The sequence below is a fragment of the Pagrus pagrus genome (genome assembly GCF_965226575.1).
Source record: "Pagrus pagrus genome assembly, chromosome: 9".
In the NCBI taxonomy this organism is placed as follows: Eukaryota; Metazoa; Chordata; class Actinopteri; order Spariformes; family Sparidae; genus Pagrus; species Pagrus pagrus.
This window is the reverse complement of record NC_140193.1, coordinates 3,418,359-3,446,258: the sequence shown is the minus strand read 5'-3', so window position 1 is coordinate 3,446,258 and position 27,900 is coordinate 3,418,359. Positions and strand designations below refer to the sequence as shown.

The following is a 27,900-nucleotide window of genomic DNA, read 5'->3' as shown; positions in this document are numbered from 1 at the left end:
TTCAGAAATCAAGAAAAGAGAAACGTCTTCAAGACCTCACAAAACACATTTTTGGCGATAACTCAGGAATTCATAGAATTACAATAACATTTGACATACAACTGTCTAATAGGACAAAATGATCAAGTTATGACATCTTATATCCAAAAGAACAGAGGTTAAATGCACTGTGACATCATAATATTATCACAAAAACCAACACCACAGCTCTGCAACAGCAACTCGACAAAAAAACTTGATAAAGTGGGACTTTATTTAGATCAAACCTGAAGACTGTTTAATATTATTAAAGGAGCAGTCTGTAGTTCTGTGGTGGAAAAAAAACACATATTTCTGAGTTTGTATTATTACCTCATTAATATTGTAAATATTTAAAATGATGAGTTTGATTTTCTTCTCCAAACGACACAGTGCCCCTTTAAAAGAAAAACTATTCAAGTGTAAATTATATTATCATTTCAATTAAAACATGCAAAAAGGTGGAATCTAAATATGCAGAATATGAACTTCAGTGCATCGGATGTATTTTCAGTCTCAGGGGAAAAAAAGCACAAGAAAAATGTTACATCTGAATAACAGTATTTAGTTGAAAAATATTTGGTCTGTCTGTTGTTCTCAGGATTTAAGAGGATTTAACAGTGATTCCAGAGATACTTGATCATCTCCTGTATGACGAGATATAAGGATATCAGTCGAGGTTTGGGGATCCGCCACTTTGTTGTTGTGACATGATACTCCAACTTAAAACATTAAAAATGGCCTCCAATTATTGGTGGACACCGAGCATTAAAAGGGTTAATCTTGTGTTAGATCGCAAGAGTCAATCAAAGCTCGTATGTCTTCCCAATTTTCCTCCCCTTGCAGGTTGGACCTTGTTCCGGCGGGGGTCCTGGCAGCGGTGCTGTCCAGTTGTTCATCCATTTACGAGCACATGCATCTGAGCGCTGAGGTGTGCTTAGCCGCTCTGTATAAACATTAACCTGAGCCGACTGTCAGATGACCTGCTCCTAATCTCGGGTCCTTTTGAGGATACAGTGAAGAGACCGGACAGCAGCTGCAGGAGTTTCAACCCATAAATTGAATTTAAACATGCATGTTGGGATTAAACTGTCTCGTGTAAAGCAAGATTTTAGTCAGTTATGTCTCCCTCCATCACTGTTATTACTGGTATTCTGTTTAGTGTGATATAAGCTGCCCTAAAAGTTGATTGTTTTGAATTTTAGAGCCGTACTGAGGTTCCTCTCAGACCTGTAATCACAAGATAATTATGTTTATGTTTGTTCTCTAATACCTGAGGTCGTTCTCATGTTTGTTTCCAAACATCGTTACCCTAAGTGAGTTTAAAGTCTAGCTTTAGGGCCCAACTGTTGGCAGTGTCAACAACTGGTCAAGTGAAGCTGCTATTAATGCATCAACCCAGCTAGACATTGGCAGTGGGAGGGGTGCCTCCACACTCCGCCTATCAAAGGTCATCCAAGGTATGCTAATGGCAGTCCTGATGACATCACCGGGACCATATAAGAGGCACGCAGCGAGGTTTGGCTGCAAACCTCCCCTGAGCTGAAATCTGAGGGAAAAACCAGCAGGCGCAAAGCTAGCTCCGTCTGTCTCCACGTCCTCCCCGCTGTGGTCCTGGGATACAAGAAGACACCGCACTGGAAAATATGCTGTTCTGCCACTCCCAGCCTGAATCCTACCACCAGCACTCTGCTAGTTACATTAGGTAAAGCACAAACCCATGCTCAGACGCTTCAGACACTCATGGGCTGCAGGCGCTTGCATCTGGGGAAAAGTTTAATCTGTGACGGGTTAAATCAGAGTGTCAGTGCAAAGCAGTGATATATGGAGGGAGGAAGTGCTTGTATGATGTGAAATGTAGTTTGTAAATGTGCAGATTTGCAGTAATTCTGCCTCTGGGAGCACACTGAAGTGCTTTACTGCCATGTGAAAATTCATATTGTAAAATGCATTTCAGTGGCTCATTTTAAAGGAGCACTGCACTCAAACGTCACATTTAGACTACAAGTATAGATCATAAAGACATTGAGCTAGATGAGTAACACTGTTTTGCTCCTGTGATTAAATGATTACAGTAAACAGCCCACACTCAGCCCCTCTTCTGTCCTTCTGCTCTCTTTCAGAGAGGCCTTGGCACCTTTCTTGAAAAACGAAGAAGCGAGGCTTATGGCTGAAAATGGTGCCAGCAGAAGCCCATTCCAGTATATCCTGTGTGCAGCCACCTCGCCGGCTGTGAAACAGCAGGAGGAGAGTCTCACTTATCTCAACCAAGGTAGCTATCTGTCCTGCTAGTGTAATGTCCACATTGACTGAATGGACCGGAGCTCATGTTGTCAGATGCAAGCCTAGATCATCGCTGATGTGGAATTTAAAATGCATTTATAAGTTGTTTGGTTGAATTAATTTACATGTGCACGCCTTCAGTTTGGGATCCTGCAGCTAATATGAACACATGAAGGAGAGACTTGTGTGCCGTCATCAAGACGATCCAAAATAGTTTCATTGTCAGATTCTCTGGATTTCATGCTGTGATGACAACAAAGCTTCAAATCTAAACCGTCTGGTTCTATGGAAGCAAAGAAAAGCCCTAATAATTATAATTTTTATGAGCGATATACACTAAAATGATCAATTAATGAACCATAGCAGTTCTTCAATTTGCTCGTATTGTCTGACTGACAGCCTAAACGTTAAGATATTCAATTAAAGCTCATATATGACAAAGAAAAACAGCAAATTGTCACATTGTAGAAGCTGCAACCAGAAGATGTTTGACATTTAAAAAAAAGATTAACAATTCATTTATTGTTCCTGGGTTAAATGTAACCCCTTCTGAATACTTAATATTAAAAAAATAAAATAAAAAAGTAAAGCACTGAAATATTTTTCTTTAAAAAGCGTCTATCTGGATTTATGTGGTTTAAAATTAAATTTTTTTTCCATGACCGATATTATTTCTTAGATCCATGGGTCGCAGCAGTTAGCGGTTACGTTCACAACTTTTACGACAAAGTAAAGAAATCTGTCCATCAAGAAAGTCTGTCCATCACAGAGAATTGAGGCAGAGCAGCCGGAAGACATCAGACGGAAAACCAGAAAACAGTTCCTCCATAAAATAAGATCCAGTGTCGTCGACATAGCGGATGACGTGTGACAGCGCCGTAAACGCACCTTTTGTGGGAGATCATTCCCGCCCACCCACGTTGGCAGGCGTTTGGGGTGAAGAGTTAAAAAATTCAATAATGTTGCTTTAAAAGGCGTTATGATTATACATTTATAAACTACGCATTATTTCATCTGTGCAACATGAGCTCCTACATGTTTGTAAATCTGTCTTAACTTCTGTTTTCTGATCTATCAACCCTCCTTTCTTCTGCTTCTTTTCTCCTTTCCTCTTCTTATTCACTTCACTCTCCTCTATTTGAACCTTCTGATTGTTTCTCTTGTTGAATAGTGACATTTTTTATTTGTGCTTTATATTATTTACAAGTTTGCCCTGCTTATCTGCTGTACAGTAATTTGGTTGGGAGTAAAAACACAAGCTTGCTTTAACATGCAACTCTTGGCCAACAATGACACTGTATTAATGAGTTAATTGATATCAGCGCCATAGCTTGGCTTTATTTTTATGCTGAAAGAAAAAAAAAAAGCACTGATCTGAGTCTCATAGTTTGCCTTACTGGCTATTTTAATTACATTTTCTTGTGATATTAAAGTTAATGCATCATATTTTGATCAGGATGGAGATACATAAACGTTTTCTAGTGGCTGGCCTTGATATCTGGCTTAAAAGGTTTCTAATTTAATTCAATTTCTATCTCCACTGCCCCTCTTTTCTGATTGACTGATTTCCCATTTTTCAATTTTAATCAGGTTTTTTTTTTTAATGTTTTAAAATGTAGGTCAGTCCTACGAAATCCGTATGCTTAACAGAAAACTAGTGGAGTATACAGATATAAGCAGCAAATATGTAAAGGTAGGTGTAAGGTATTGTGTTCTCTGTTGTTTTTGTTGTCTGTTTTTTGACTTTTCATGTGACCTCTCTCTTTCTTCCCTTATCTGTTTTTATGTACACATTTGGTTTGTCACAGGGGCCTCAACCCTCCCTTCCACTTCGGGGGTGGGGTGTCGATCTCGGAGAGCTTGGTACTATCACCCAAACTTACCCTTCTTCTTTTCTAAATTTCACAAATAACCCTTACAAACACACAACTCATCCTACCTCCACATGTTTACCACACACAAACAAACACTGTATGATTCATTTGAACATGCCAATCAGTTTTCCTTCTGCATTGGAGTTTTTTCAGAAACACTTGGGCATCTATACATTACAACACTACTCTTCTTTAATTTAAATCTTTAAAATAAAGAGGTATAATCCTGATGCAGTGGCTTTCTGAATAAACCCCATTAGCAGCCCATCACGCTACTTGTGTGACTAAATTTCAGATGCGAGTCGAAAGTGACTCCATTTATTGCAGAGACGTTTGTCAACACACTCATTTAAGAGTTAAGGAGAGGTCATTTTATTTCACTTCTGTTTAAGCGCATCCACTCGACATGTTTCTGTCGTCAGGCTGCCGTCACCTGAGACTGTAACGTTAGCGGCAGCATCCTAGAAACACAAGAATGGGACAGGTGGCGTCTATGCAAACACATGACGCGCTGCGTGCAGGGCTCTTTGAGTTCTGGCGCTCAGTCATGCATGAGCCTCCCCTCCAGAAATATCCCAATGGTACATGTTTTTACAGGTTGTTAATTTAATGTGTTGAAAGTACAGGATCCTAAATGTCCCATAATTTGGTAGCATTACTGCCTCCTAAATGCCAAAAAACCCAACATCCTTGGTTTTTAACGGGGGCTTCCTATTTAAAAAGTCCAGGTCGAATGGTATGTGTCCACAGGATGCATCGTTGCTACGCTTTCCATCCATGCAATGCATTCTGGTAGTGCTGCGTTGCGTTTCAAGAGACGGGGCGACGCGTTGTCTGTTCTTCATTCGCATAAAGTCGAGGTCAGGGGCGTCCAGCACAACGCACCGCCTCTTGAAACTATTGACAGACTTCAAAAACTAACCCTTGTTGAGGTAAAAAGATGACAGTCAGCAACTTCATGGCTTATTTCTCACCTAAATTGTCTTTAGAAATACATTTTGGTGCACTATCTTCGTAATTTAAGACAAAGTGTCAAACAAGCCCCCATCTCGGTCTAGTCTGAAACCAGTGGCATCCGTTGGTTGTCCATCAAAGACTGCAAAGCTGAGCATCCAAAAAATGCCTGTGGACACGTACCATAAAGCTCAAGCTCAAGATAACCCTAATGACACCATCAAGGTCATTTTCTCTACATCATCAGGGGTCTTCTTGTAAAATCCCAATCTATGACACTATCATTTGTTTTTGTTTAATATGGGGACAACACAAAGCGGGTCAATAGGCGAGTAACAACCGCTACTTGTGCTACTTGACGTGGACTGCCTTTGTTCAGGGTTCCCATATGAACACAACATTGTCTGAAGTTTGTGAAAAATGTGCCGATGTAACCAAAAGATCTTGATTTTAAGGTCTGAGTGGTATCCGAAGTCTTGTGTGATTGGATATCAGCAAAATATCCTTAAAGGTCCCATAAAATGGTGTCAATCCTTCCTTAATGTGTCCACTAATGTGGCAAACTCCCAAAAGGAAGCTTGAATGTTCATTTCTTGGGATCCTTACATTTTTTGTGGGAGCCTTGACTTTTAGGCAGAAAGTCACTGTTGGTTCTGTATCTCACAGATCACTTGTAGCTCAGTGGCAGTGGGTCATTTTCCTCATGGATATGATCTATTAAAGTATGACTAATGTATGACGGGTAGGAATGGAGATGAAATTCACTGAATTTTCACCTCCTGACCCCTTGCCCAATGAAACTGCCTCAGTATGTCTTGATGAATAAATGAGGGGAGCCTTTTCGCACGTTGCTGAACAGTCAAGCTGTTCAGCAACATGCGAGCTGCCCAACTCGAGCTGTAGCTGTCCTCCGGCCTAAACGTCTCATCTTGTTTACAGAGCATTGTGCGCGTGGTGTTTCATGACCGTCGACTGCAGTATGTGGAGCACCAGCAGCTGGAGGGATGGAGATGGAACAGACCTGGAGATCGAATCCTGGATATAGGTGAGTCGTAACCAACATATTCTCGTACCTAAACGACTGAATTGATAGACTGCCAGCAACTCCCACATCGACATGCATCACTGTTCCCAAAACAAAATGTGGAACGAAAACTACAGAATAGGCAAGAAAACTACTTGGTTAGGTGTAGGAAAGCATTATGGTTGGGTTAAAATTACAACCTTACGTACATAACCTCAGTTACATTATGTATGTGATGTCAGTTTACTACGTTTAACTCAAAATGGGGTTGAAGGAAGGGTCGAACAAACACAGGACTTTTACCCAGGCATGTCCCATGTGAAACCAAAACAAACATGACTGGAAAACGTTGTGACGTCTAGTTAAAAATACCCGATTTTGTTGCCACAACCACAGCTGGAAAATGTCCTGACGGTCACCAAAATTACCCAGTTTGGTTGTAGTTTTGTTGTAGGTTGAAGTGGTCTGAAAGAGCTGTTTCTTGTTTGGCGTCAGTTTCCATCTTTTGTTTTAATATACCCACTTCTGCAAACATCTTGTCTGGCAGCCATCTTGCCCTCATTCCACAAAGCCTTTGTCTTGATAAGAAAGACACCTGACATGTGGTGTAGAAATATTGATATGACACATATGAAAAGTACAAATCGAATGTGTTGATGGTTTTGCAGGAACGTATCACACTAACAACGCTGACTCTGTCACTCCTAACAATGCTTATTGAGAAGATGTATCTATTTGAAGTGGAAGTAAACTGACTGAACTCTGCAGATATCCCGCTGTCAGTGGGGATACAGGAGCCCCGTTCACACCCTATGCACCTCAACACCATTGAGTTCCTCTGGGATCCTGTCAAGAACGCCTCTGTTTTCATTCAGGTACGCACAGATTCTGGTCTGGGGGGAGTTGTTAACACATATACAGCAAGCGTAGGAGTTCTCAAACCCTCTTTTGTCGTTTCTTCTCAGGTCAACTGCATCAGTACTGAGTTCACCCCGAGAAAGCATGGCGGGGAGAAGGGCGTGCCTTTCCGTATCCAGGTGGACACTTTCACCAGCAATGAACACGGGGAATACATAGAGCATATCCACTCCTCCAGCTGCCAGGTCAAAGTCTTCAAGGTAGGACAACTGTATGTGTGTATGTTCACCTTTATAAATGTATCTTTGACATCCGTATCTAAATGATATTTCACTGTTGATGTTTTGTTCAAAGCCTAAAGGAGCTGATCGCAAACTGAAGACAGACAGGGAAAAGATCGATAAAAAGACCCTTCAAGACAGAGAAAAGTATCAGCCATCCCATGACACCACCCTGCTGAAAGAGGTGAGGCACACTGTCGTCTTTATCTGGCTGCATTACATAACTGAGCGGATCTGAGAGGACCCTTTGTTTGCTTTCATTTTGTCAGTAGTGTTGTAATGATGTTTATTGATCTCACAGTAGTAAATTCTTGTGTCATACAGATAATCATGTAATCTAATCGGCACTCAAAGCACACAATCACCGTTTTATTTTTATGTTCTTCACCTGCCAGTCAGAATATTTTCCTCCTCCACAGTATGTTTTTAAATCAGCACCATGCTTGTATCGATGTTAATATGTCGCTCTGCTCTTTCTGCTTAATTTTTAAAGTGCGCTTGCTTCGGTGCCGAGCTCTGTCAATGATTGGGACCGTGATGTCTTTAAACGTCGAGTGACTTAGCAGTTTTCTGCTCTAGTGTTAATCTGGTTTGTCATTCATCCGGATAACAAGCAAACAGGCTGTTATGTTCTTATAAAAGGGATCAGTGAAAGTTAAAAATCAAACACCAGTATACAAAATGTGCTTCAAGTATTAAGTAGTAATCAATATTTCTATTCTATCTATTCGATTCATTAACATAGAAGGAGCAATTTAATGTTGTAACTGGTTTAGGTGGAGACAACAACTTTATGTAATGTAAGTTAGTTTAACAGTGGATGTTTTATAATATGATTATACGTGCATGTGGAATATTAATCTGTGGCTATCAATCAGTAACTAGTTGTCAGATAAATGTAGCCAAGTAAGGTATTTCACAATTATTGTAAAATACTTGAGTAAATGTACTCAGTTACTTCACATTATGGCAAAAGATACTGAAATGAAGTCAAGGAGTTAAAAATGAAAAAAACAAAGCTGAATGTTTTGAAGTTGAATATGGTAAAGCTGCTTTTTAATAACATTTTGTCCACACTGATATATGCACGTTTATGTAGACCGCAATGTTATTGAAAATGGTGGTGTGAAAGGTGATTTTGAGTAATATTAGCACACTTTTGGAGTCATGTTTCTCCGTTTGGTCTCCAACTCCTGAGAAGAATGTTTTAGCTGTTAGCTAGTTGCTATCTATGTCCGCATGTTGTTTGATACTGGGCAGTGAACATTTGGTTTATAAGAGCTTCTGAAAAAAACAATGGTCTGGTGTGGTTTAGGCACAAAAACCACGCAGTCTCGACTTCGGTCACTGGCTTGACAGACTTCTCACCTAGTTGTATCACCACCACCATCCCCTTAACTTCCCAACATGGAAGTCAGCTCATACTGTATACATGTATTGTATTTGAGAGTATCCGCGGCTCCCGGAAACATTAATTGTCGACATTTTATTTTGGTAACTGGGCTGCATTTATCTGTACTTACTCTGTCCTCATGCTGCTGCTGTAACACCAGAATTTCCCCTCTGGGACATCAATAAAGGATTACCTTATCTTATCTCAGTTCGTTCGTCACATTTTTGCTCCCGCAGCATTTTGAATAATCAGAAATCCCCTTCCTCTTTCCTTTTCTGTTTCTCTCAAGTGTTCCCCTTGGCCCGATGCCCTAAATCTCACCATCCACAGCAGCAGCAGCACTCCATCGCCAGTCTACCACAGCTCACCAACTTCCTGTGGTTTCACAGATGGGTGAGTCAGCATTCATGTCACCGTTTTGGTATATGCACCATCCTGTTCAGCAGAGCTCTGCAGAAAAGACGGTCGAGGTGGACTTGTGTTGATTTTTGGCTGATTAAGGAGGACTAGATTTTAAAAATGTATGATTTGGTTTCAGTAGCCTTGTCGAGATCATAAGGCAGCGAAAACTATGAATTATCTCTCTAGGCCGGCGGTTGACCGCTGCACAGGTGGTGTAACACAAACAGTGGTGATAGCTCCCTCTATGGGTGCTTATTCAACACTGCACAGAAGTATGAACTTCAACAATCTGTGCTCTGTAAACAGAGTTAAAAACACACTTTCTTTCATCAGTTAATAAAAACTTTCAGCGCAGTACAAATAAAAATACTCAACCAATCACCCCGATCTCTTCTTTCTCCCTCATGTGCATATTTCTGTAGCGACTGTTCTCCAAACCAGCAAGGGGATCTGCTCATGCCCGCCTGCTCTGATGTAAGTAACGCGGAGCAGGGCGGTGTGAAAGTGTTAATGTTGCTCTCTCATCCCTTTTAGGCCATTATTTGGAGACAGTGGATGCTGTGCTGCTATACTCATTTCAAGGGCTCTTCTTCTTTTTGACATGTAGCACCTCCTGCCATCGTCCTCGCCGCAGGACACTCAGCAGTGGCTGCACCGTCACAGGTTCTCACCTTACTCAAGGCTCTTCACCAGCTTCTCAGGTAAAAACCACAACACGTTTTGATCCATGGAACAATTGTACTCTTGAAGACAGCAGGCATGGCTGAGTGACTCACTCATAGGGAAAGAAACAGGAATTCCCTGAATAGGAAGCAGAACAGATTTTCTGCTGTTGTTGCAGGTGGTGATCTGTTGAGGATGAGCAGGGAGGATCTGATCCAGATCTGCGGCCCAGCGGATGGCATTCGCCTCTTTAACACCATGAAAGGAAGGTGAGACATTAAAAAACACCTCCAAGTGCTCAGTCATGTCTGAACTAGACAGTGAAATTTGTTTCGTTTCGTTTTTGTTCTTGCAAAATACTCCAGGTGGGGAAAATCTGTTCTGACGCAGAGGCTATTTATGTTTCCAGCAGTTGCTACTGTTGGTTGATGCAACTTTTGTGTAATGGAAAATGGATATTGCGAAAGCAAAGTTACTTTGTCTTTGGTTTATATGAAATTGGAAGGTATGACTCAACTAATATGATACCTTGCGTCATTTTGTATTTTCCATTTCTTTGCCTTCCCTCAAATGTCAGTAATGCTGAAACTGTTCACACTGAGTCACCATTCAGCAACGTTTAAAGTAATCTGCAAAAGCCTGTTCACATATTTACTTTGCCTGAAGGCAATGGTGTAAGTACCCCTCCCTTTTCAAATTCCTGTTTTTGTTTCCATCATGTAAACAGTGTAGTTTCAGGTGGATTTGTACAGTTAAACTGCCCTGTAGATCCAGAGGAGAGAGGATCTGAGTTGAAAATATGACCTTGTGCTAAAATTCAGATTTCAGGTGGACAAGAGGCCAAAGAACCATTTAAGTCAAGTTATTGCTACTGCATGTTCTAGTAGTTATCAAATTACAGTGTCTGCTCACATTTTCCAGGTGTATTCAGCCCCGACTTACCATCTATGTGTGTCAGCAGCAGGCCAGACATCAACCTGCCATCAAGCCAGGGGGTGGAGAGAGTAAGTAAAGTACACATAATGTATAATATTCTTATTTTATCTGCATGTTCACTCAGTGACAAGTTTACAATCTAATGTTATCCAATACAACAGTCCTGATATAACATCTATATTTACAAAGCTCACAGTTTGGACGTGTGCTTCAAACTCAATGTTTATTTTTTTTAACTCAGTTAAAATATATAATTGAATAAACACCTCTATGCCAGAATCAACTAAAACTGAACATTATAGGCATCATAAAAGTCGATTTTATGACAGAGCAGTTTTATTGGAGTATGTTAAATTTTACAGGTGTACCTAACAAAGTGGACTCAATACAATAAGTGAGAATGATTAAGAAGAGTGACTGAAACGGGTATTTAATCAATGTATATTTTTGATTGGTTTCACTCTATTGCTCCATATGTTCACAGTCCAGAATGCAAGAGACATTTGATTAACTATGATCATGTTTATAGGCCATAACTTTGAATTAATCTGGGTTTTGAAACGCTCTTTCCTTGATTCTTTTATGTTTTGAATGGTGTGGTTCAGAAAAAGACCAACATAATGGACTGAAGGAAACATTTTAAAAATGAATAATGTGATCTGAAGTAGTCATCAGCTGTCTGCTTTGTGTTCCCTGCAGTCTACCACGCTCTGTACCTGGAGGAGCTGACGCTGTTGGACCTTTCCGAAAAGATCGCTATGCTGTACAGCATCGCTCCACAGCAAATCACACACATCTACAGACAGAAATCCAACGGGATCCATGTCTTAGTCTCCGACGAGGTATCCTTACATCTCAGATATCAACCACTGCTACTAAATGTCTGAACGTCTCGTTAAAGAAGTCCACTTTTGACTTCTGACACAGAGAAAGCAGCAAAATGTCAGGACTTCCAGCCTGCAACCGTTGAGATGTTTCTGACTACTGGGCTTGGATAAGGATTTATATGTTGATCTATTTCTTTCAGATGGTGCAGAACTTCAGGGAGGAAACAAGCTTCATCCTCAGCACTGTAAGAGGTAATTATCTTTAACCTTTACTTTGACAATTCACTGTTAAACTTAAGCATCCATCACACTGTATTCTTCATTATTTGGTGTTTTTGAATGATCTTTCACTGGATTATTTTCTCTGCTACCCAGATGAAAACACAGAAGGCTACCACGTTGTGTTGAAATGACTAACAGGTACTCAGGAGGGTCAAAGTTTCATCGGTGGGATTGTACAGATTGTATATAAATCTTTCCAGACTAGAGTATGTAGACATTTACTATGATTTACAGTAGAGTTAAATGCTGTTCGGCTTTTAGTTTACTGTTGATTTGTAGTTTAGTTCTCATTAATTTTCCTGTTTTATTTGTATTTTTGTTAAGTTACTGATTCATGTTTGATATGCCATGTAATTAGAGACAGAGTAATATTATTCCTTCACATATGCATACATTTTCAGCTTGAACCCCCATAAATGCAAATGAATGACTTTCATGATCATAAAGCAAAGTAGTTGTCACGCATCGTCATGCAGACAAATAGAAAAGACAAATGAACAAAACAGTATTATGGTGTTTTAATGTAATGAAATGTCCATTTCATGCTTGTCCTTAATATGAAATGCTGTGATGTAGTATATTGACTTTTTTCTGTTGCATATTCTACAAAGGACTATTTTCTTGACGAGGTGTGACATTAAATTAGGTAAAAGTGAGGTATTTATCTACACAGGCCTACTGTATGTTTAAACAGACACTATGTTGCAGTTTGGAAGATTGTTTTGACTGCTGTGGCTGTAGGATGATTGTATTTTGCTCAAAATAAAGTATTTTGCACTGTTTCCTTTTGTATTCAGGTACAACATATAAAAAAATGTCTGTTGTAACAGTGACGATAAAAGAAATATGGCCTAATCAACAGTTTGTGTAACAGCTGTAAACATCAAGCAGTCTGTTGTTCTGTTCATCTCAGACACTCCACCTCAGTATCTCATAAATTCAAGGTTCAGAGAGCAAAAGCTAGAGGTGTGGTCTGCTATGAATCTAATTTGTCCCTTCCCTCAAGCCACTGATAAAGTTTTGCACTCAAGCACTCTCACAGAAATAGCTGGGCCCCTGAAAAGCTCCATTAAATGGGCCCTCCCTAAGTCTGCATAAGCTCCCTCTCCGTCCTAGGGGTGGGTAAAAAATCGATTCACATAAGAATCGTGATTTTTATCTCCCACGATTCAGAATCTGTTCACAAATGTTGTCAAAAAACTATTTTCTGAATGTTAATTAGTATTGCTTAATTAGATGCTGACAGAACGAAAAAGATCCGGATAAAGGGAAAGATCCAGGAATTTTTTGTCACATTCTGTAATATTGCGAGATCGGGTGTTTTGACATTTTCCTGATATTCTCAGGGAATCTTAAAGATAAAAAAATCATGTGTATTTAAGTGGCTGGTATCTATGAGCAAGTACAATTTGGTGTGGATCCTAGATCTGGTGAGCTTAAATTATGGCTAAGCGGTTGGTGGTTTAAGTAGAGTGATACGGAGCTATCGAGTCTGATATTGGATTAGGTTTGAGTGCCATTCTAGCTCTTTATCTGCCTGTTTGCTCTTGTACAGTTTTTAATTTCATTCTATTCTTATTTTACACACATTTTGTTCTATATTGTCAATAAGTTCCTTATTTATCCAACCCAGTCGCCAGAATAAATGTTGGCAAAGTACAGTACATTTCTGCCTTGGGTCAAATCCCAAAAAAACTGCTGTCCCAAAACTGCCTCCTCAGGAATGTAATATCGGGATGGTTGGCAGAAGCAAGGAAGAAGCATAAAGTGTTCAGTGAATGTTACTCATTCAGTGCATTAAAGGCCAATTAACACTAATTTAGTAAAGAAGATTTCTTCCCAGCAGCTTGGAGGGATGTGATTGAAGCACCTGGAATATTAGTCATCATCGTGCCCTGCCACACCCACTGACTTCAGCTGCAAGTCACAGGTCTCTGGGATCATTTCTTTAAACAAAGTAACCAAAACACACACACACACACACACACACACACACACACACACACACACAAAGCATTGTTTAGGTTTCGTTTCCTCTGAACAGCCAGCCCACTGGAGGAGTGACTGTCTTCCGCATAGCACCGGCACAGAACAGATTTCTCTCTCCACTCTGCAAACAAGCTCATAAAGATTTCTTCTGGAAAGTACTGTCACATCAACCCTGCTTGAAGACCTAAGTGTTAAACAGCGAGGACAGCAGACAGCACTGAGTCTCAGTGACATTATCCAGGCGGGGTAAGTGTGTATTATCTAGCTTATAGTTTTTCTTTAATATGAGCATTAATGAGCACTGGTTGATGAAAAATGGACTTACAAAAGGAATAATCTAAGTTACTTTAAATGAAAAACACTTTATCCTTCATTTATATCGTTCAGCTTGGTTATTGTCTTGCACCTGACTTTAGGGTTTTAGGTTTGTGTGAGAGAAAACTTTTTGTTTCCACTCTAACATTACATTGATTCTTATCACATCCATAGCAATTAAAACAGCTCTTAATCAAATATAAAGTTGCATTCTGATTGTTCTGTTTGCTTAAATATGATGGAATTGTGTATTGAGCAAACAGTTTTGATATGACAGCTTCTTCCTGGTTTTATTATAACCACATTCAGGAACCACACTGGTGATTTCCTCGAGTTCAGTTCACTGTAAAAAATAGATATTACAGAGAAAACAGATTAAATGGGGAATTTAATTACAGTGTGGGGCTGAGTGTTGTGAAACTGTATAACTGTAGTCCAACTACTGCATTCATTCACACTTAAATGTAATAAATTCAGCCTGATGGATCAGAGACACTACAAGAAAAAGAGAAAGACAAAAACACGAGACCATATGGTTTCTCCACATCTATTACATTACTGTTCCATACCTGTTTAGGATTGTTTTTTATCTGTTTTATGTAATTTGATATTCCAGTGCCAGTTACAGTTGGGTAATACTGTATATCAGTTCTTTATACTGTGAGACAATAGGCGTCTCTCTTGGCTGATATATGATTTGTGATAACAAGCCAAGCAGAGACCTACCACAGAATTTAAGGCGCCATCAAGGCTCGAGTATAAAACAAGTTATAGCTTTATTATTTAACAGTTGTCATGGTGCAATTGTTTTTTGAGGTCATATGGGTCCTTTCACATTTCACATGATCATGTGATCAGGCCATCACATGTCTGAGTCTCGAGTTCCTACGTGAAATCCAGGTGAGCTCCACTCCTTTTCTACCATGACGCACGGTCAACTGCATGGGTGGAGCAGCTCAGTCCCATCTAACCTGATTATTTTATTGTGCCAACAGCCATGAAAGGTTCCAGGTCATTTGATTAACACATAGACACAAACATAAAGTAAACCAGAATGGTTCAGAGATGAGGATAATTATTATTATCCATCATGGTCGCCACAGAAAGACTTTTATTTGCAGCCACATGCAAACTCCTCCAACACTTCCTCTATAGAGAGGCACAGGAAAGACTGCGAAAACACGGAAATATGATAGCATTTTTGCATTTCCTGTTGCCCTGTTTCGAAGTCAACAGGTTTTTTGGTCCGATCCCTGATGTAAAGTCAGTGGTTAACATAAGCATAAGAGTGTCACAATTTGTTCTATGACATAAAATACAGTAATAAAAGGGGCAATTTGTAAGAGATGGCCAGAATTTTTATCTTAGAAATAGAAATTAATTAACATCAGCAGCGGTGTGAAAAAACTACTGTGCTGACGTTCAAACATGTCTATGTGTTGTATATCTTTTTACTTCCAGCAATTGCATTTATGATTCAAAAATCATAAAGTGGTGTTCACCTACACACACACACACACACACACACAAAAATCACCACTTAAGGACTGATGTGGCTTATGCTGTATGGCACATAACTTCTCTCTCATTCTCTCTCTTCCTTACTTAACTCGAAAGATCTCTCACATCTAACGAAAGATCTCTCACATCTAACGCCAAACTGGTTAGTGTGTATTGGCTATATATACAGACCCTTTCCAAAAAATTAGAATATCATGGAAAAGTTTATTTATTTCCATAATTCCATTCAAAAAGTTAAACTTTCATAGATTATAGATTCAGGGCCCACAATTTAAACGATTTCAAGTATTTATTTGTTTATTTGTACATAATTTGGGCTTCCAGCTCATAAAACCCACGAAAACAGGAATTCAAAAAATTAGAATTAGAATTCTAATTTTTTGGAAAGGGTCTGTACAAAAAAAAAAAATTTTTTTAAAAAAAAATATATATATATATATATATATATGTATGTATATATATATACGTATATATATATTTTTTCTTTTATGTGAGCAAAGTAAAAAATAAATAATGTCTGAAAAAGCTCATGTGAAATACTGAAAGTAAGAAAAGACTAGTAACATTTGTTCAAGCTTCATCTTCACTATGTATTCTATGGATTTTGAAAATGTTTTCGATTTGAATTTCTTTCTTTCAAATTAACAAATCTTTTGGCCTTGATCTGACTCCATAGTATTCTGCCACTCAACAGCAGGTAGGCTACCAACCAACCAACACCCACACATACACAGATCACCGCTCCATTAAGGAATGACGTGGCTTATGCTGATTGACACATAACTTCTCTCTCATTCTCTCTCTTCTTGACTTTTCCCCAAAAATCTTTCACATCAACCCTGTTCTGAGGACTGAAGCGTTACAGGACACCAAACTGGTAAGTGTGTATATATATATAGATATACACACACACACACATATATGTATATATATATATATACACATACATACATATATATATATATATATATACATATCCATATTATATAATAAAATATATCCACTGGTAATTACTTAATACTGTACCTGTTTGGGGTTAGTCTTTCATCCCCTATTTTATTAGGGCCAAAGCACTGATTGGTACCTTTTGACATGGGTGTCAGGATTGGGTGAGGCAAAATGGCACCACTGTGCCCCTCACAAAAGTTTTAACAAAGAACCTCTCGCAGTCCATCTCACCTAGATGTAGGCATATATACAATGTCCAGACCTATAAAAAGCCTCTTGAATGCATTCCCTAAACCCAACAGGACGTCTGCCATTTTTTGTGCAGTGTTTGCCACTTTAGTATTGTACTTGAGCAAAGTCCTTTAGAGAATCAACCAGAGTGACTTAAAATTTTGGTCCTCAGGGATTGGGGATTAGGCCCCGATATTGTATGAAGACAAAACAGTATCAAAAGATACAATGCAGAAAATTAACTCCTTTACAATTTAATGTGTTGAATACAACTTCAATAAAAGTTGAAAAAACATAAAGAGCAGCCCAACACTGGAATTTGTGGTATTCTGCCACTCGGCGTCAAGCAAGCTAACCTGCCAAACCAACCAACCAACCAACCAACCAACACACACACACATAGGGTACTTTTCATTTCCCTTATTTGTTGTTTCCGCGCTCCTTGCATGAACCGGATGTCGTTCCTGTCCGCCGTCTTACAGGCCATCCCAATTCTTTTTGCCATGACTGAGGACACACGAGCGCTGCCTTCACGGAAGTCTTTTACCTGCCATTCCTGATCGTTGGGTTTCAGATGTTACATCATTTCAGTTTTCCCTGAAACATTTAGCTTAAAAATAGCTTCAGGATATCAGCAGGAGCATCACATCCCGACATGTCCAATGAGAGAGAAAACTGAGAGAATGAAACAGTAACTGAACTCGCACAAAACACAAAACCAGACGGCAAAGCAGGATACAGATCCAGCTGTTAGAGTGCCTCCAGAGATCAGCCTTTGAACAAATAAAGTGATCATCCAGCAAAACTGTTTGCCGTCCGCTTCAAAGATATTTATACAGGTATAAAGAACAGGATGGTTATAGACAGCAGTTGAAATAATGCAGAGTAAATCAAATCTTTACTCTCAGCTTCTCTCTCATTCTACTTTTCTCAAAAGATCTTTCTCACATCAACCCTGTTTGAAGACCGAAGCATTAAAAGACACCAGACTGTTAAGTGTGTATTGGCTACTGTATACATATATATATACAAGAAAAATATATATATTCTTCTTTTACGTGAGCAGTGCGAAAAATATTGTCTAAAAAGCTGATTACATTTTGTTAAGTTTAATTTTCACTATGACCTGTTGAGGTGTTCTAACAACCCATGAAGTCACTGTAATAGTTACACCCAGTCCAGCACTACCTTGTCTTTTTCATACTTTGAATATATTGTGCAGATCGACTGAGGTTATTGAGAAGCACAAGGAGAAAAAAAACACTTGACCAAAGCTGTCCTTTCACATCCACTGGTAATTGCTTAATACTGTATCTATTTGGGGTTATAGACTTTAATAACCTATTTTATTAGCAGTTTTTGCAATTTAAGGCCTGGTACTTTAGCAAAGTCTTCCTAGAGAATCAACTGGACTGATTTTAAATTGGGTCAGTGCAATCCAAAGACATCAATGTTACAAAGTGCCTATTGCATTTCGTCACATTTTGATGTTTCCCCAATGGGAAGTTGCTGAACTTCAGTGTACATGGTCAAATCTGCCCCAAAGACATCCCTGAAGATACTTACACGTAGATCTGAATCTGAAAACATAAAATCTGCAACTGAAAAAAATAAGACCTCAAATATGAAATTACATATTTCCAAGCACTGACTGGTTCCTTTTGATATGGGTCTCATGTCAATATTAATTTATAGTCACAGCGCCACCTACTGGCATCATTTATTTATATGTTTTATACTCTGATGTACTTCTCCCAGCAGGTTCACAAGATCAGACTTAAATGTGGCCCGAAAAGCCTTAAGACATTAATGATGCCTCTTTGGGAGTCCAAACCTCAGGACATGTACATGCCACTTAGGAGACTAACTGTTTTCATCTTAATAGATTTGTGACTGACATTTCAAAATCTTTGCCACGTCAATGGTTAATAGAACACTTTTTATGCTTAGAGCAAAGGTTTGGTTTGTCAGTTGAGGCTCAAAACATTGTCCTAAATGTACAGACATTTGCTTATACTTTCTATTGCAGCATGTTACGACCCTAGAGGTCATATATGTTGTCTCTCTGCCTAAATAACCCTGTTGAGTGAGTGTGTGTGTGTGTGTGTGTGTGTGTGTGTGTGTGTGTGTGTGTGATTGTAGGTTGCCCAGGTGAGCTGATTGGTTCCTGCCTGGAAGCCAAGGGTTTAAGGTCCGGCTCCTCTCCAGTTCCTGTGGGCTCTCCTCTCTCAACCAGACTACCAGCATGTTTGATTGTGGACAAACTATGTTTGTTAATAAAACCTTTAAAAATGCTTTGCTGCTGGTGGTGCTTGGGTGATGGGAAGAGGGGAGTCTCACTTTCATGTTGCGCCAGGGTTTCCCCTAGGCCCTGGTCGTAACACAGCATTAGTGGCAAAGATCTGTGAAAAGTGATGTCATGGATAATCAGAAAAGTTAAAGCTGAATTACATGACATTTTGTTTTATGCGCTAGCAGTACAGCATCTTGTCCTCCATTACTAATTGCTTTTTCAAATACATTTTTTTGCAGCATTCGTGATCTCTACATTTGCCCAGAGGGAACCAACACTGTAATGGCAGATCATGGCAGAGCAGAAAAGGTAAATAACAGTTGAAATAATCTGCATTTTATGGGAAGACCAGAATCCATTAAACTGCCAGCTAAAATAAAATATTTTACATTAGATTAAAATGCACTTAAAGATATTTAAAGATAAACAAAACACTCTCACTCCCAATTTATCAAATATAGCATATCAATGAATGAAGTTTATCAGCTGTTCCCTGTGCGCAAATGCACAAGTTAATGTAGAGATACATATATTGTTTCTGCTGCTAGAGGATCGCTGCAGGTAATGTCATTAATATTTTCCTCATTCAGAACGTATTTCACCGTTATTGATCAGGACGACACTTTATGAACCGTCCCGTCTGACCCCTAAATTCCACCAGATCGGTGTTCGTTGAGATCCACACATAAACAGAGGGACGCAGCAGCGCTCCTCCTCCTCTTCAGTTAAATATCAGTTTATCTTTTCATATGCAGTCAAACAGAGTTGTTGAATTTGCTGTTCCGAAAACTGGGTATTTCACAGCAGGTCCAAAGATTTCTGATCCTGAAGATTCAGATTTAGATTTGGTAATCCAATCCTACCTTTAATCCACATGAAATCCTGCTTCTGGGTATTTCAAACTTTAAGGCAGGGCTCTAGATCAATTGGATGCCAAAGTCCAGGATCATTTGAATCCCACCTTAGAGGTGAATTTGAGGTAGATGAACAAATATCCTTGGCTTTACTTCTCACATATATTGTTACCCAAGATGTTCACTACATTTTAACTCTAAACTGAATGTGCTCTACAAATGTGACAATGTTTTAATTTTAAGAGAACCTAATTAAAGAAAGCACTGTTTAATATGGTCAGGTCACACATCTTCCTAAAAACACCTAGAAAAACTGGTGTGAAGTGTGACAAATATAGACAAAGTCTACTTTCACTTAAACATTGTAATATGCTGGTACCACAACATCCAACAGATGCTTTTAGTTGTGGTTACACTGTGGGCTAGCAAAGCCAAGAGGAATGAGGGGTCCAAACAAGGTTTTAATTGTGCAATTAGACAACAACATCAACAAAGAAATACATAGCTGGCCCACAACAAAACAGTGACCATTTCAGTAATTGGCCTGTGATAAAACAATTTCAACAGAAATGAACAGAACCTAGCTCACAGGCCTGAATCTAAAGCAAGCGCCATCAGCTGTACTGTCAGCCGTATCTGCTGACTGGCCTGTGTGGAGTCCATCTGGAGGTGTTTGGGAAGACAAACAAATAAGGGTTGAGGCACCTGCCCCTTTTAATAGAGGACACTCTGTTTTTGAGTATAAAATGGGTCACACATTATAAACATTCTGAAAATCTGTAAATAAAACACATTTACATGCTCATTTCAGTATAATGTTACTTTGCCGCAGGGGTCTGGTTTAGTGGTTAGGTAGCTAGCTAGCTAGCTAACGTTAGCTTTGGTGCAGCAAAATCATAGGTTCAACCGCATGTCAACGTGTTGGTTTTTGTTTCAAGAGTCAATGTATGAGTAATTCCAATTAATTCCCTTTTAAAAGTTGAACCAGATACCACCACATACAACAACAAAGTCAGCTAGCTCGTTAGCTGCTTAACACAGAAGTCACAGGGGGTGAGTAAGCTTGTGATAGCATGACCGAAGCTTAATTAGTGATTGCTACACCTTTGTTTGAAGCATATAACAATTCAAATAGCTGGCTTGCATGACATGTTGGTTGCCATTCATTCAGTATTACAAATACTTCATCTTAGACAACAGTATACTAACATTTGGACATGAAAGTTGTGCTACAGCTTGCTCTTTTCCTGAAACGGTCCGCTTACCCCTCAGAGACGGTAGCCTAACAAGGTTTAGTGACACCAAAGTTTAGTGACAGTGGATTGATAATGACGATAGCTTATAGGCTTGTGTTTATATTTTATAGCCAAAGCTGTATTGTATAGTGAAATGTGATAAATATCTAATTACCAGGCAGCAGAGCCAAAGCCAGTCTTTTTTACATTTAAAATTTTAAAATTTTCAATCTCATTTATTCAGTCATTTTAGGATTCATTTTAAGATTTTAGTACTTACTTTTCGAGCCCTCCATCATCAAGCTCCCTCCTACATCACGGAGCTACTGAGACCCTACTCTCCCTCACACTCACTAAGGTCATCAGATCAGAAACTCTTGATGGTCCCCCGCACTCATTTTAAAACACGAGGTGATTGCTCCTTCCAGGCCAGTGCCCCTCGCCTCTGGAATGCACTACCATTGACCTTACGTAGCATAGAGTCCACTGAAGGTTTTAAGAGAGAACTTAAAACCTATCTTTTCAGACAGGCTTTTTACTGATGGTGAAGTTCTGGGACCTCTGTGAAGCTACCTGGACTTGTGCCGTGGTGCGTTTTATTTTATGTTATTACTTTTTGTGTGTGTGATCTCTGTATTCTATTGCATTTTATCTTTCTTGTAAAGCACTTTGTGATTTTATCTATGAAAAGTGCTGTATAAATAAAATTTACTTACTTACTTACTTATGTTCATGTTATTTATGGTATAGCCTCTTAAAGGATAAGTACCGTTTTTTACAACCTGGACCTTATTTCTGGCAAAAGATATGGTCATTTACTCACCCAGATAACTTTGGTGTCATTTGGCGTCGTTCGGACGAAATTAGATCCAGTGTAGCGGCGATATATCCATATAATGGGAGAGACGGGGCAGCGACACACAGCCTCTATATAACGCATTATCTGCCACGAAACTAGTTAATTTCATCAATATTTTGTTACGATATGCTAGCGCTATTAGCCTCTGAGTCCGGGCTCGTCCGTTATCAACATCCGGGGTCAAACTAGCAGCAGCAGCTACAGGTAAACAAGGCGCGCTGTCGCGGGTGCGCGCGCAGCTCAGAGACGACATCTTCCAGGTCAGAGGTAGTAGATCAGCCTACAGACCCCGGATGTTGACAATAGACGAGCCCGGACTCAGAGGCTAATAGCGCTAGCATATCGTAACAAAATATTGATGAAATGAACTAGTTTCGTGGCAGATAATGTGTTATATAGAGGCTGTGTGTCGATGCCCCGTTACTCCCATTATATGGATATATCGCCGCTACACTGGATCTAATTTCGTCCGAACGACGCCGAATGACACCAAAGTTATCTGGGTGAGTAAATGACCATATCTTTTGCCAGAAATAAGGTCCAGGTTGTAAAAAACGGTACTTATCCTTTAATTTGTCTCTCAAAGTGCACCAGATTAACGCATTTAACTTTAGAATGTGCAAAATTTTCTTTCGGGGGAGCATGTCCCCACCGTAGTCTCATGAAATCCTGTGGGACACACTGCAGGTCTGTATGGCCACTGACCAGGCTACTGTATTTGACATGTTGGGAGTGAGAATCAGCTGGTTTTAAACCATTTTTAAGTTGTTGTGCATTACCACATATAATATTTGTGCAGTAATTTGAGTTAAAAATGAGGAAATAATAAAAGCACTCCTTTTATTTTTAGAGTCTGGTGGAGAATCCATCACCTGGCATCAAGGATCGCTGCAAAGACCTAGGGAAAAGATATGCTCTCAAGTTTGTGGAAATACTGCTACAAGTGGACAAGAGTAAGCTCAGTTGTTCCTTTGGATCAGCAAACCTCAGAGATGAGGTAGTGAAATCAACGAAAGAGGAGCCAGTAAATTCCAGAAATCAGCCTGGAAGGCCATGCAAGCCTTATCCATTTGAGAGGTATCATTATGCAAATAGATATATCGAGAACGATATTCTTTATATCAGGAAATCTGGTGCCCTAAACTTCACTGAACCCTGCCACCAATACATAGCTTTCATCAATATAATGGATGAAACAAAAATAAACACTGTCACTACTGAGGTTATTCGCTTTGCAGCTGCCTGCATGAACAGCCGCACCAACGGCACCATACATTTTGGAATTGGGGACAAGCCAGACTTCATCCATGGTCAGGTGTTGGGGGTGGTTGTTAAGGACAAAGAGGCTTATGCTAATGAACTAAAATCTGCCATTGATCTTTGTTTTGAGCATAAACACAAACAGACTGCTCAATTTTGCATCAAACCTCCTCGATTTGTTGGTGTTCTCAATATGACATCATCTGACAAATATGTGATAGAGGTGGACATAGTTCCTGATTCAACAATCTGTGGAGAAAACATCTACCACACTTTAAACAAGGACACAAAAAAAGCCACGAAAAAAGCAAAAGGTAAAACTATAACAGAACCACAGAAACAATTTTTTGTCAGAGATGGAGGCAGCAGCAGGGATCTCCTTGCATCATCCCCAGGGGCCGAACCTATGGTGGAGTACAACCAGTTTGTTGATGGTATAGCACAATTAACCCAACTTCGAAAACAATCTGAAGAGAAGCGCCTCAATGTGATAAAAAGCAGTACTCAGGGCTCGAGATTAAGTCAGATGATAACTGGTGGTTCCCTCTCTTTAGATAAGTCACACTTTGAGCGGTATGTGATAGTAACTAACAAATCACACCCAGTCCAATTTGAATCACTGGGATTTCTTGCCGAACTCAACCCAACGCCTGTTTTAGACTTTGATCCAGAATCAGCTAAACATGTATTACAGTGTCACTTTGAACAGCAGAGTACAGTAAATGTCCATTTACCAGCAAAGTATAAAATCACAGGAGTTGAGGACATTGCAAACAAGTTAGAATTAACTCGAAATAACCAGTTTGTTGATGGTATAGCACAATTAACCCAACTTCAAAAACAATCTGAAGAGAAGCGCCTTAATGGGATAAAAGGAAGTACTCAAGGCTTGAGATCAAGTCATATGATATTTGATTGTTCCTTCTCTTTTGATAAGGATCCGTCACCTGGCAGCAAGAATTGGCGGAAACATGAAGAGGAAATATTTACTCTCGAGTTAGCAAGACTGTTTAAAGTGGCCAAGAATACGCTTAGTCTTTCCTTTGGACCAGCAAAACTCACCATTCAGGCCAGAGATGAGGTAATGAAATCAACGAAAGAGGAACCAATAAGTTCCAGAAGTCAGCCTGGAAGACTATGTAAACCATATCCATTTCTTAGGTACCGTGATTCATATAGATACATGGAGAGCAGCATTCTTTATATCACAGAATCTGGTGCCCTAGACTTCATTGAACCCTGTCATGAGTACAAAGCTTTCATCAATACAACAGATGTGTCACAAAAATTACACAAGTTCATTCTTGAGACAATTCGCTTTGCAGCTGCCTGCATGAACAGCCGCACCAACGGCACCATACATTTTGGAATTGGGGACAGGCCAAAATTCATCCACGGTCAAGTGTTGGGGGTTGTTGTTGGGGACAAAGAGGCTTACGCTAATGAACTAAAATCTGCCATTGATGGTTATTTTGAGCATAAACACAAGCAGACTGCTCAAATTTGCATCAAACCTCCTCGATTTGTTAGTGTTCTCAATAAGGATAATACAACATCTAACACATATGTGATAGAAGTGGACATAGTTCCTGACTCAACCATCTGTGGAGAAAACATCTACCACACTTTCAACATGGACGCAAAAAACCCAAAGAAACAATTCTTAGTCCGAGATGGAAGCAGCAGCAGGGATCTCCTCGCACCAACCACATGTGCTAAACCTATGGTGGAGTACAACCAGTTTGTTGGTCGTATAGCACAATTAACCCAACTTCGAAAACAATCTGAAGAGAAGCACCTCAATGTGAAAAAAAGCAGTACTCAAGGCTCGAGATTAAGTCAGATGATAACTGGTGGTTCCCTCTCTTTAGATAAGTCACACTTTGAGCGGTATGTGATAGTAACTAACAAATCACACCCAGTCCAGTTTGAATCACTGGGATTTCTTGCCGAACTCAACCCAACAGCTGTTTTAGACTTTGATCCAGAATCAGCTAAACATGGATTACAGTGTCACTTAGAACAGCAGAGTACAGTAAATGTCCATTTACCAGCAAAGTATAAAATCACCGAAGGAGTTGAGGACATTGCAAACAAGTTAGAATTAACTCGAAATACCAGCTGGGTATTCTGCAACGGAGGTATTGAGGATGAGGTACCATCAGACACAGACAAGTGGTTGAAAGAAAAGGGAGCCTCCATCCGAGATGTGATTTCTATCTTGTGTCAGAAAGATGTGCTTCCAAACAAGAGATATCTTGTCATCTTCTTACTTTTATCAACAGTGAGTGACGAGATGGACCCTCTTGTTGAAACATTCAGTGCATTCTTTAAGGAGCTCAAAGGCACAGAGCAAATTCTTTGTATATGTGACAATGAAAATGCATTTATCTCCTGGAGAGACCTAATCAACGCTCGGTGTGGAATCGACATTTCTTCTAGATGCATATATGAGCTCAGTTTTGCAGAGGTAAATGGCACTATTCTTAGCCTTTTGTCAGAAAATCGTTTATCTAAGCATTTCCTAACCTGTGGTGGAGGAAGCAAAGTCCATCTTACAGAGTCAGTGGAGCAAAGCCTGAACACCTTAGAGATCCTCTGCGTGAACCAAGAAGACAAGTTTGACTTTAACACAGTCATGGCAGAATTGTGCTCCCAGATAAATCTCATGTTTGTACCTGGATGTGGTGGGACAACTTTGGCCATGCATACTTTATGGTCTCTTCTGGACCGATTCCGTTGTGCTGTCCTCAGAGACTGCAATGCTGACTTCACTGAAGTAGCTGAGCAAGTGGTCAAACTTTTAATGTCTGGCCATGAGGAGCAAGTACCACGGGTCCCTGTTTTACTGATGATAGATGACTTTGATGATAGGAATAAAGTTTTTGACTTGCAGCAGGTCATTTACAAAGAATGTGCGAAAAAAGCCATTCAGGGTAGGTCGCCACAAGTAATCCTCCTGAACTGTCCACTAAATCCATTAAACAGGTCCACTCCTCACAATTTACACTACTACACAGTTCTGGCTATACAATGTTAATCAGAATCAGAATCGGAAATACTTTATTATCCCCGGGGTCAACTGTTTGTGTTACAGCTGCTCCCATTCAAAGTTCAGAATATGCAGAAATAATAATAATAATAATAATAATAATAATAATAATAATAATAATAGTAACAATAATAATAATAATAGTAATAATAATAATAATAATATGAACAAAAACAAAACAAAAATACAAAATATATATAACACAAGCCTATTAGCTTAAGTCAATAGCAATATATTGCTTTTAATCTTGTAACCTATTATTTCTCTTTTGTTTTCTTTTAGGATTATCTGATGGGTTCGGTAGTCCTATTTTCGCGGCTTTGTTTCTGTTAGGTTTAGTTTCTTAATATTGTATTAGGGTAGAGGGTTATCCCTCAGTCCGACGGCCCCCTGTGGGCTGGTCTGGGTGGCTGCCCTGCTTTTGTTCATTTTGGCCGGCCCATCAGCTTCTGTTTTGATATTGTTATTGATATTGATATTGAAGTCAGACCTGCAAATAAAATGTTTATACAACTGTGATATTGTTGTTCTGTTCTGTACTGTTCAAGCGACATCTATTTATGTTTTTTTCTGGGAAGGTTTTCCTCACTGGAGTTGAGGGTCTAAGGACATAGGATGTTGTTCACTGTACAGATTGTAAAGCCCACTGCAGCAATGTTATTGTGAATTTGGGCTTTAATAAATAAAATTTGTTTGATTTTTTTACTTTCATCACACACTGGAGGGCGCCACAGGCTCAGAAATGATAAAACCATGGTAATGGTACTGATTTAACCATAATTAGTTTAAGAGACACAATACATAGTTATAGTTGTGCTCCAGTGTCCAAGTCCTAAAAACAAGATGATAATAGCTGGTTACATTTTAGAAAAATCTTGTTACAGCAAACCTAGGGTCACTTCAGATTTCCTGCCGCAGGACACTTATTCTATGAATTGAATCACTGCATTAAAATGAACAAAATAGAAGTTTTAACACAACATATATAAATATATGGCACATGACCATTATATGAGTATTACAATTTGATGTCCTGCTGATCAAAAGGTATTCTCAGGCCTAAGGCTGAAATGCTAAAAGCAGTTCAGAGGGTGAAAATACATTTTTGGTGCGACCTAGTGGCAGGTGATAGAAAGCCACAGGGTCACCAAACAAAAGGACTCCACCTCCCTGGATGACAGACACTCTGATGACTCGTGGTGCCATCTGAGGTTTGAACTTTAAACAGGTCAATGCTTTTCTCCTTCCCTCCAGGTCTTGCACACACACCATCCTGCAAAGCTTCTGGAGATGCTGTGTTACAGCGATGATTAGGGAGGTGTGGATCCTGTTACTGAATATGTATGTTTCTTTCTGGCCTGTCGGAGCGCAGGTACTCAACAGTCTGTGCCACACTGATGCTGAAGAAACAGAAGGTCCAACAAGTGACAAACATCCATAGGAGATTGTTTGTCTTCGAGGAGAGACGCTACATAGATACCAAAAAATCATAAATGTCTTTTCAGATTTAATATCTTTGTGTTGAAGGGGAATAGGATCTCATTTAGG

At 39.5% G+C, this 27,900-nt stretch overlaps 2 protein-coding genes and 1 long non-coding RNA gene across 4 annotated transcripts in view; 2 read left to right on the top strand and 1 right to left on the bottom strand.

Annotated features, from left to right (window-relative positions):
• Positions 1–27,900, bottom strand: part of LOC311263130 — a 48,793-nt gene that overhangs the window by 6,972 nt on the left and 13,921 nt on the right. The gene's annotated exons all lie outside the window — the stretch shown is intronic.
• On the top strand, positions 1,665–11,964 carry tfcp2l1 (transcription factor CP2-like 1; the record flags this gene model as incomplete). The annotated part of the gene is made up of 15 exons (XM_084363028.1): positions 1,665–1,723; positions 2,142–2,290; positions 3,921–3,994; positions 6,069–6,174; positions 6,922–7,028; positions 7,119–7,271; positions 7,366–7,476; positions 8,975–9,078; positions 9,510–9,561; positions 9,695–9,788; positions 9,929–10,019; positions 10,672–10,754; positions 11,386–11,528; positions 11,714–11,765; positions 11,889–11,964. 15 exons carry the CDS (start codon positions 1,665–1,667, stop codon positions 11,924–11,926), a joined length of 1,416 nt encoding a protein of 471 aa, XP_084219154.1. The 3' UTR covers positions 11,927–11,964.
• On the top strand, positions 16,467–26,840 carry LOC311263127 (sterile alpha motif domain-containing protein 9-like). Of its 2 annotated transcripts, XM_084363026.1 has the most exons (5): positions 16,467–16,497; positions 18,942–18,990; positions 19,332–19,401; positions 21,708–21,770; positions 22,891–26,840. In XM_084363026.1, the coding sequence occupies exons 3-5, from the start codon at positions 19,375–19,377 to the stop codon at positions 26,338–26,340; spliced, it is 3,540 nt and encodes a 1,179-aa protein (XP_084219152.1). In that variant the 5' UTR covers positions 16,467–16,497; positions 18,942–18,990; positions 19,332–19,374; the 3' UTR covers positions 26,341–26,840. The 2 variants fall into 2 exon arrangements, with proteins under 2 accessions (XP_084219152.1, XP_084219153.1); XM_084363027.1 differs by lacking the exon at positions 21,708–21,770.

Excerpts from the sequence above, each read along its gene's own strand:
- LOC311263127 (XM_084363026.1), top strand. The coding sequence starts at position 19,375 with ATGGCAGATCATGGCAGAGCAGAAAAG. Across the intron at positions 19,402-21,707 it reads ATCATGGCAGAGCAGAAAAG|ACAGGCTTTTTACTGATGGT; the intron begins GTAAATAACAGT and ends CTATCTTTTCAG. Across the intron at positions 21,771-22,890 it reads CTACCTGGACTTGTGCCGTG|AGTCTGGTGGAGAATCCATC; the intron begins GTGCGTTTTATT and ends TTTTATTTTTAG.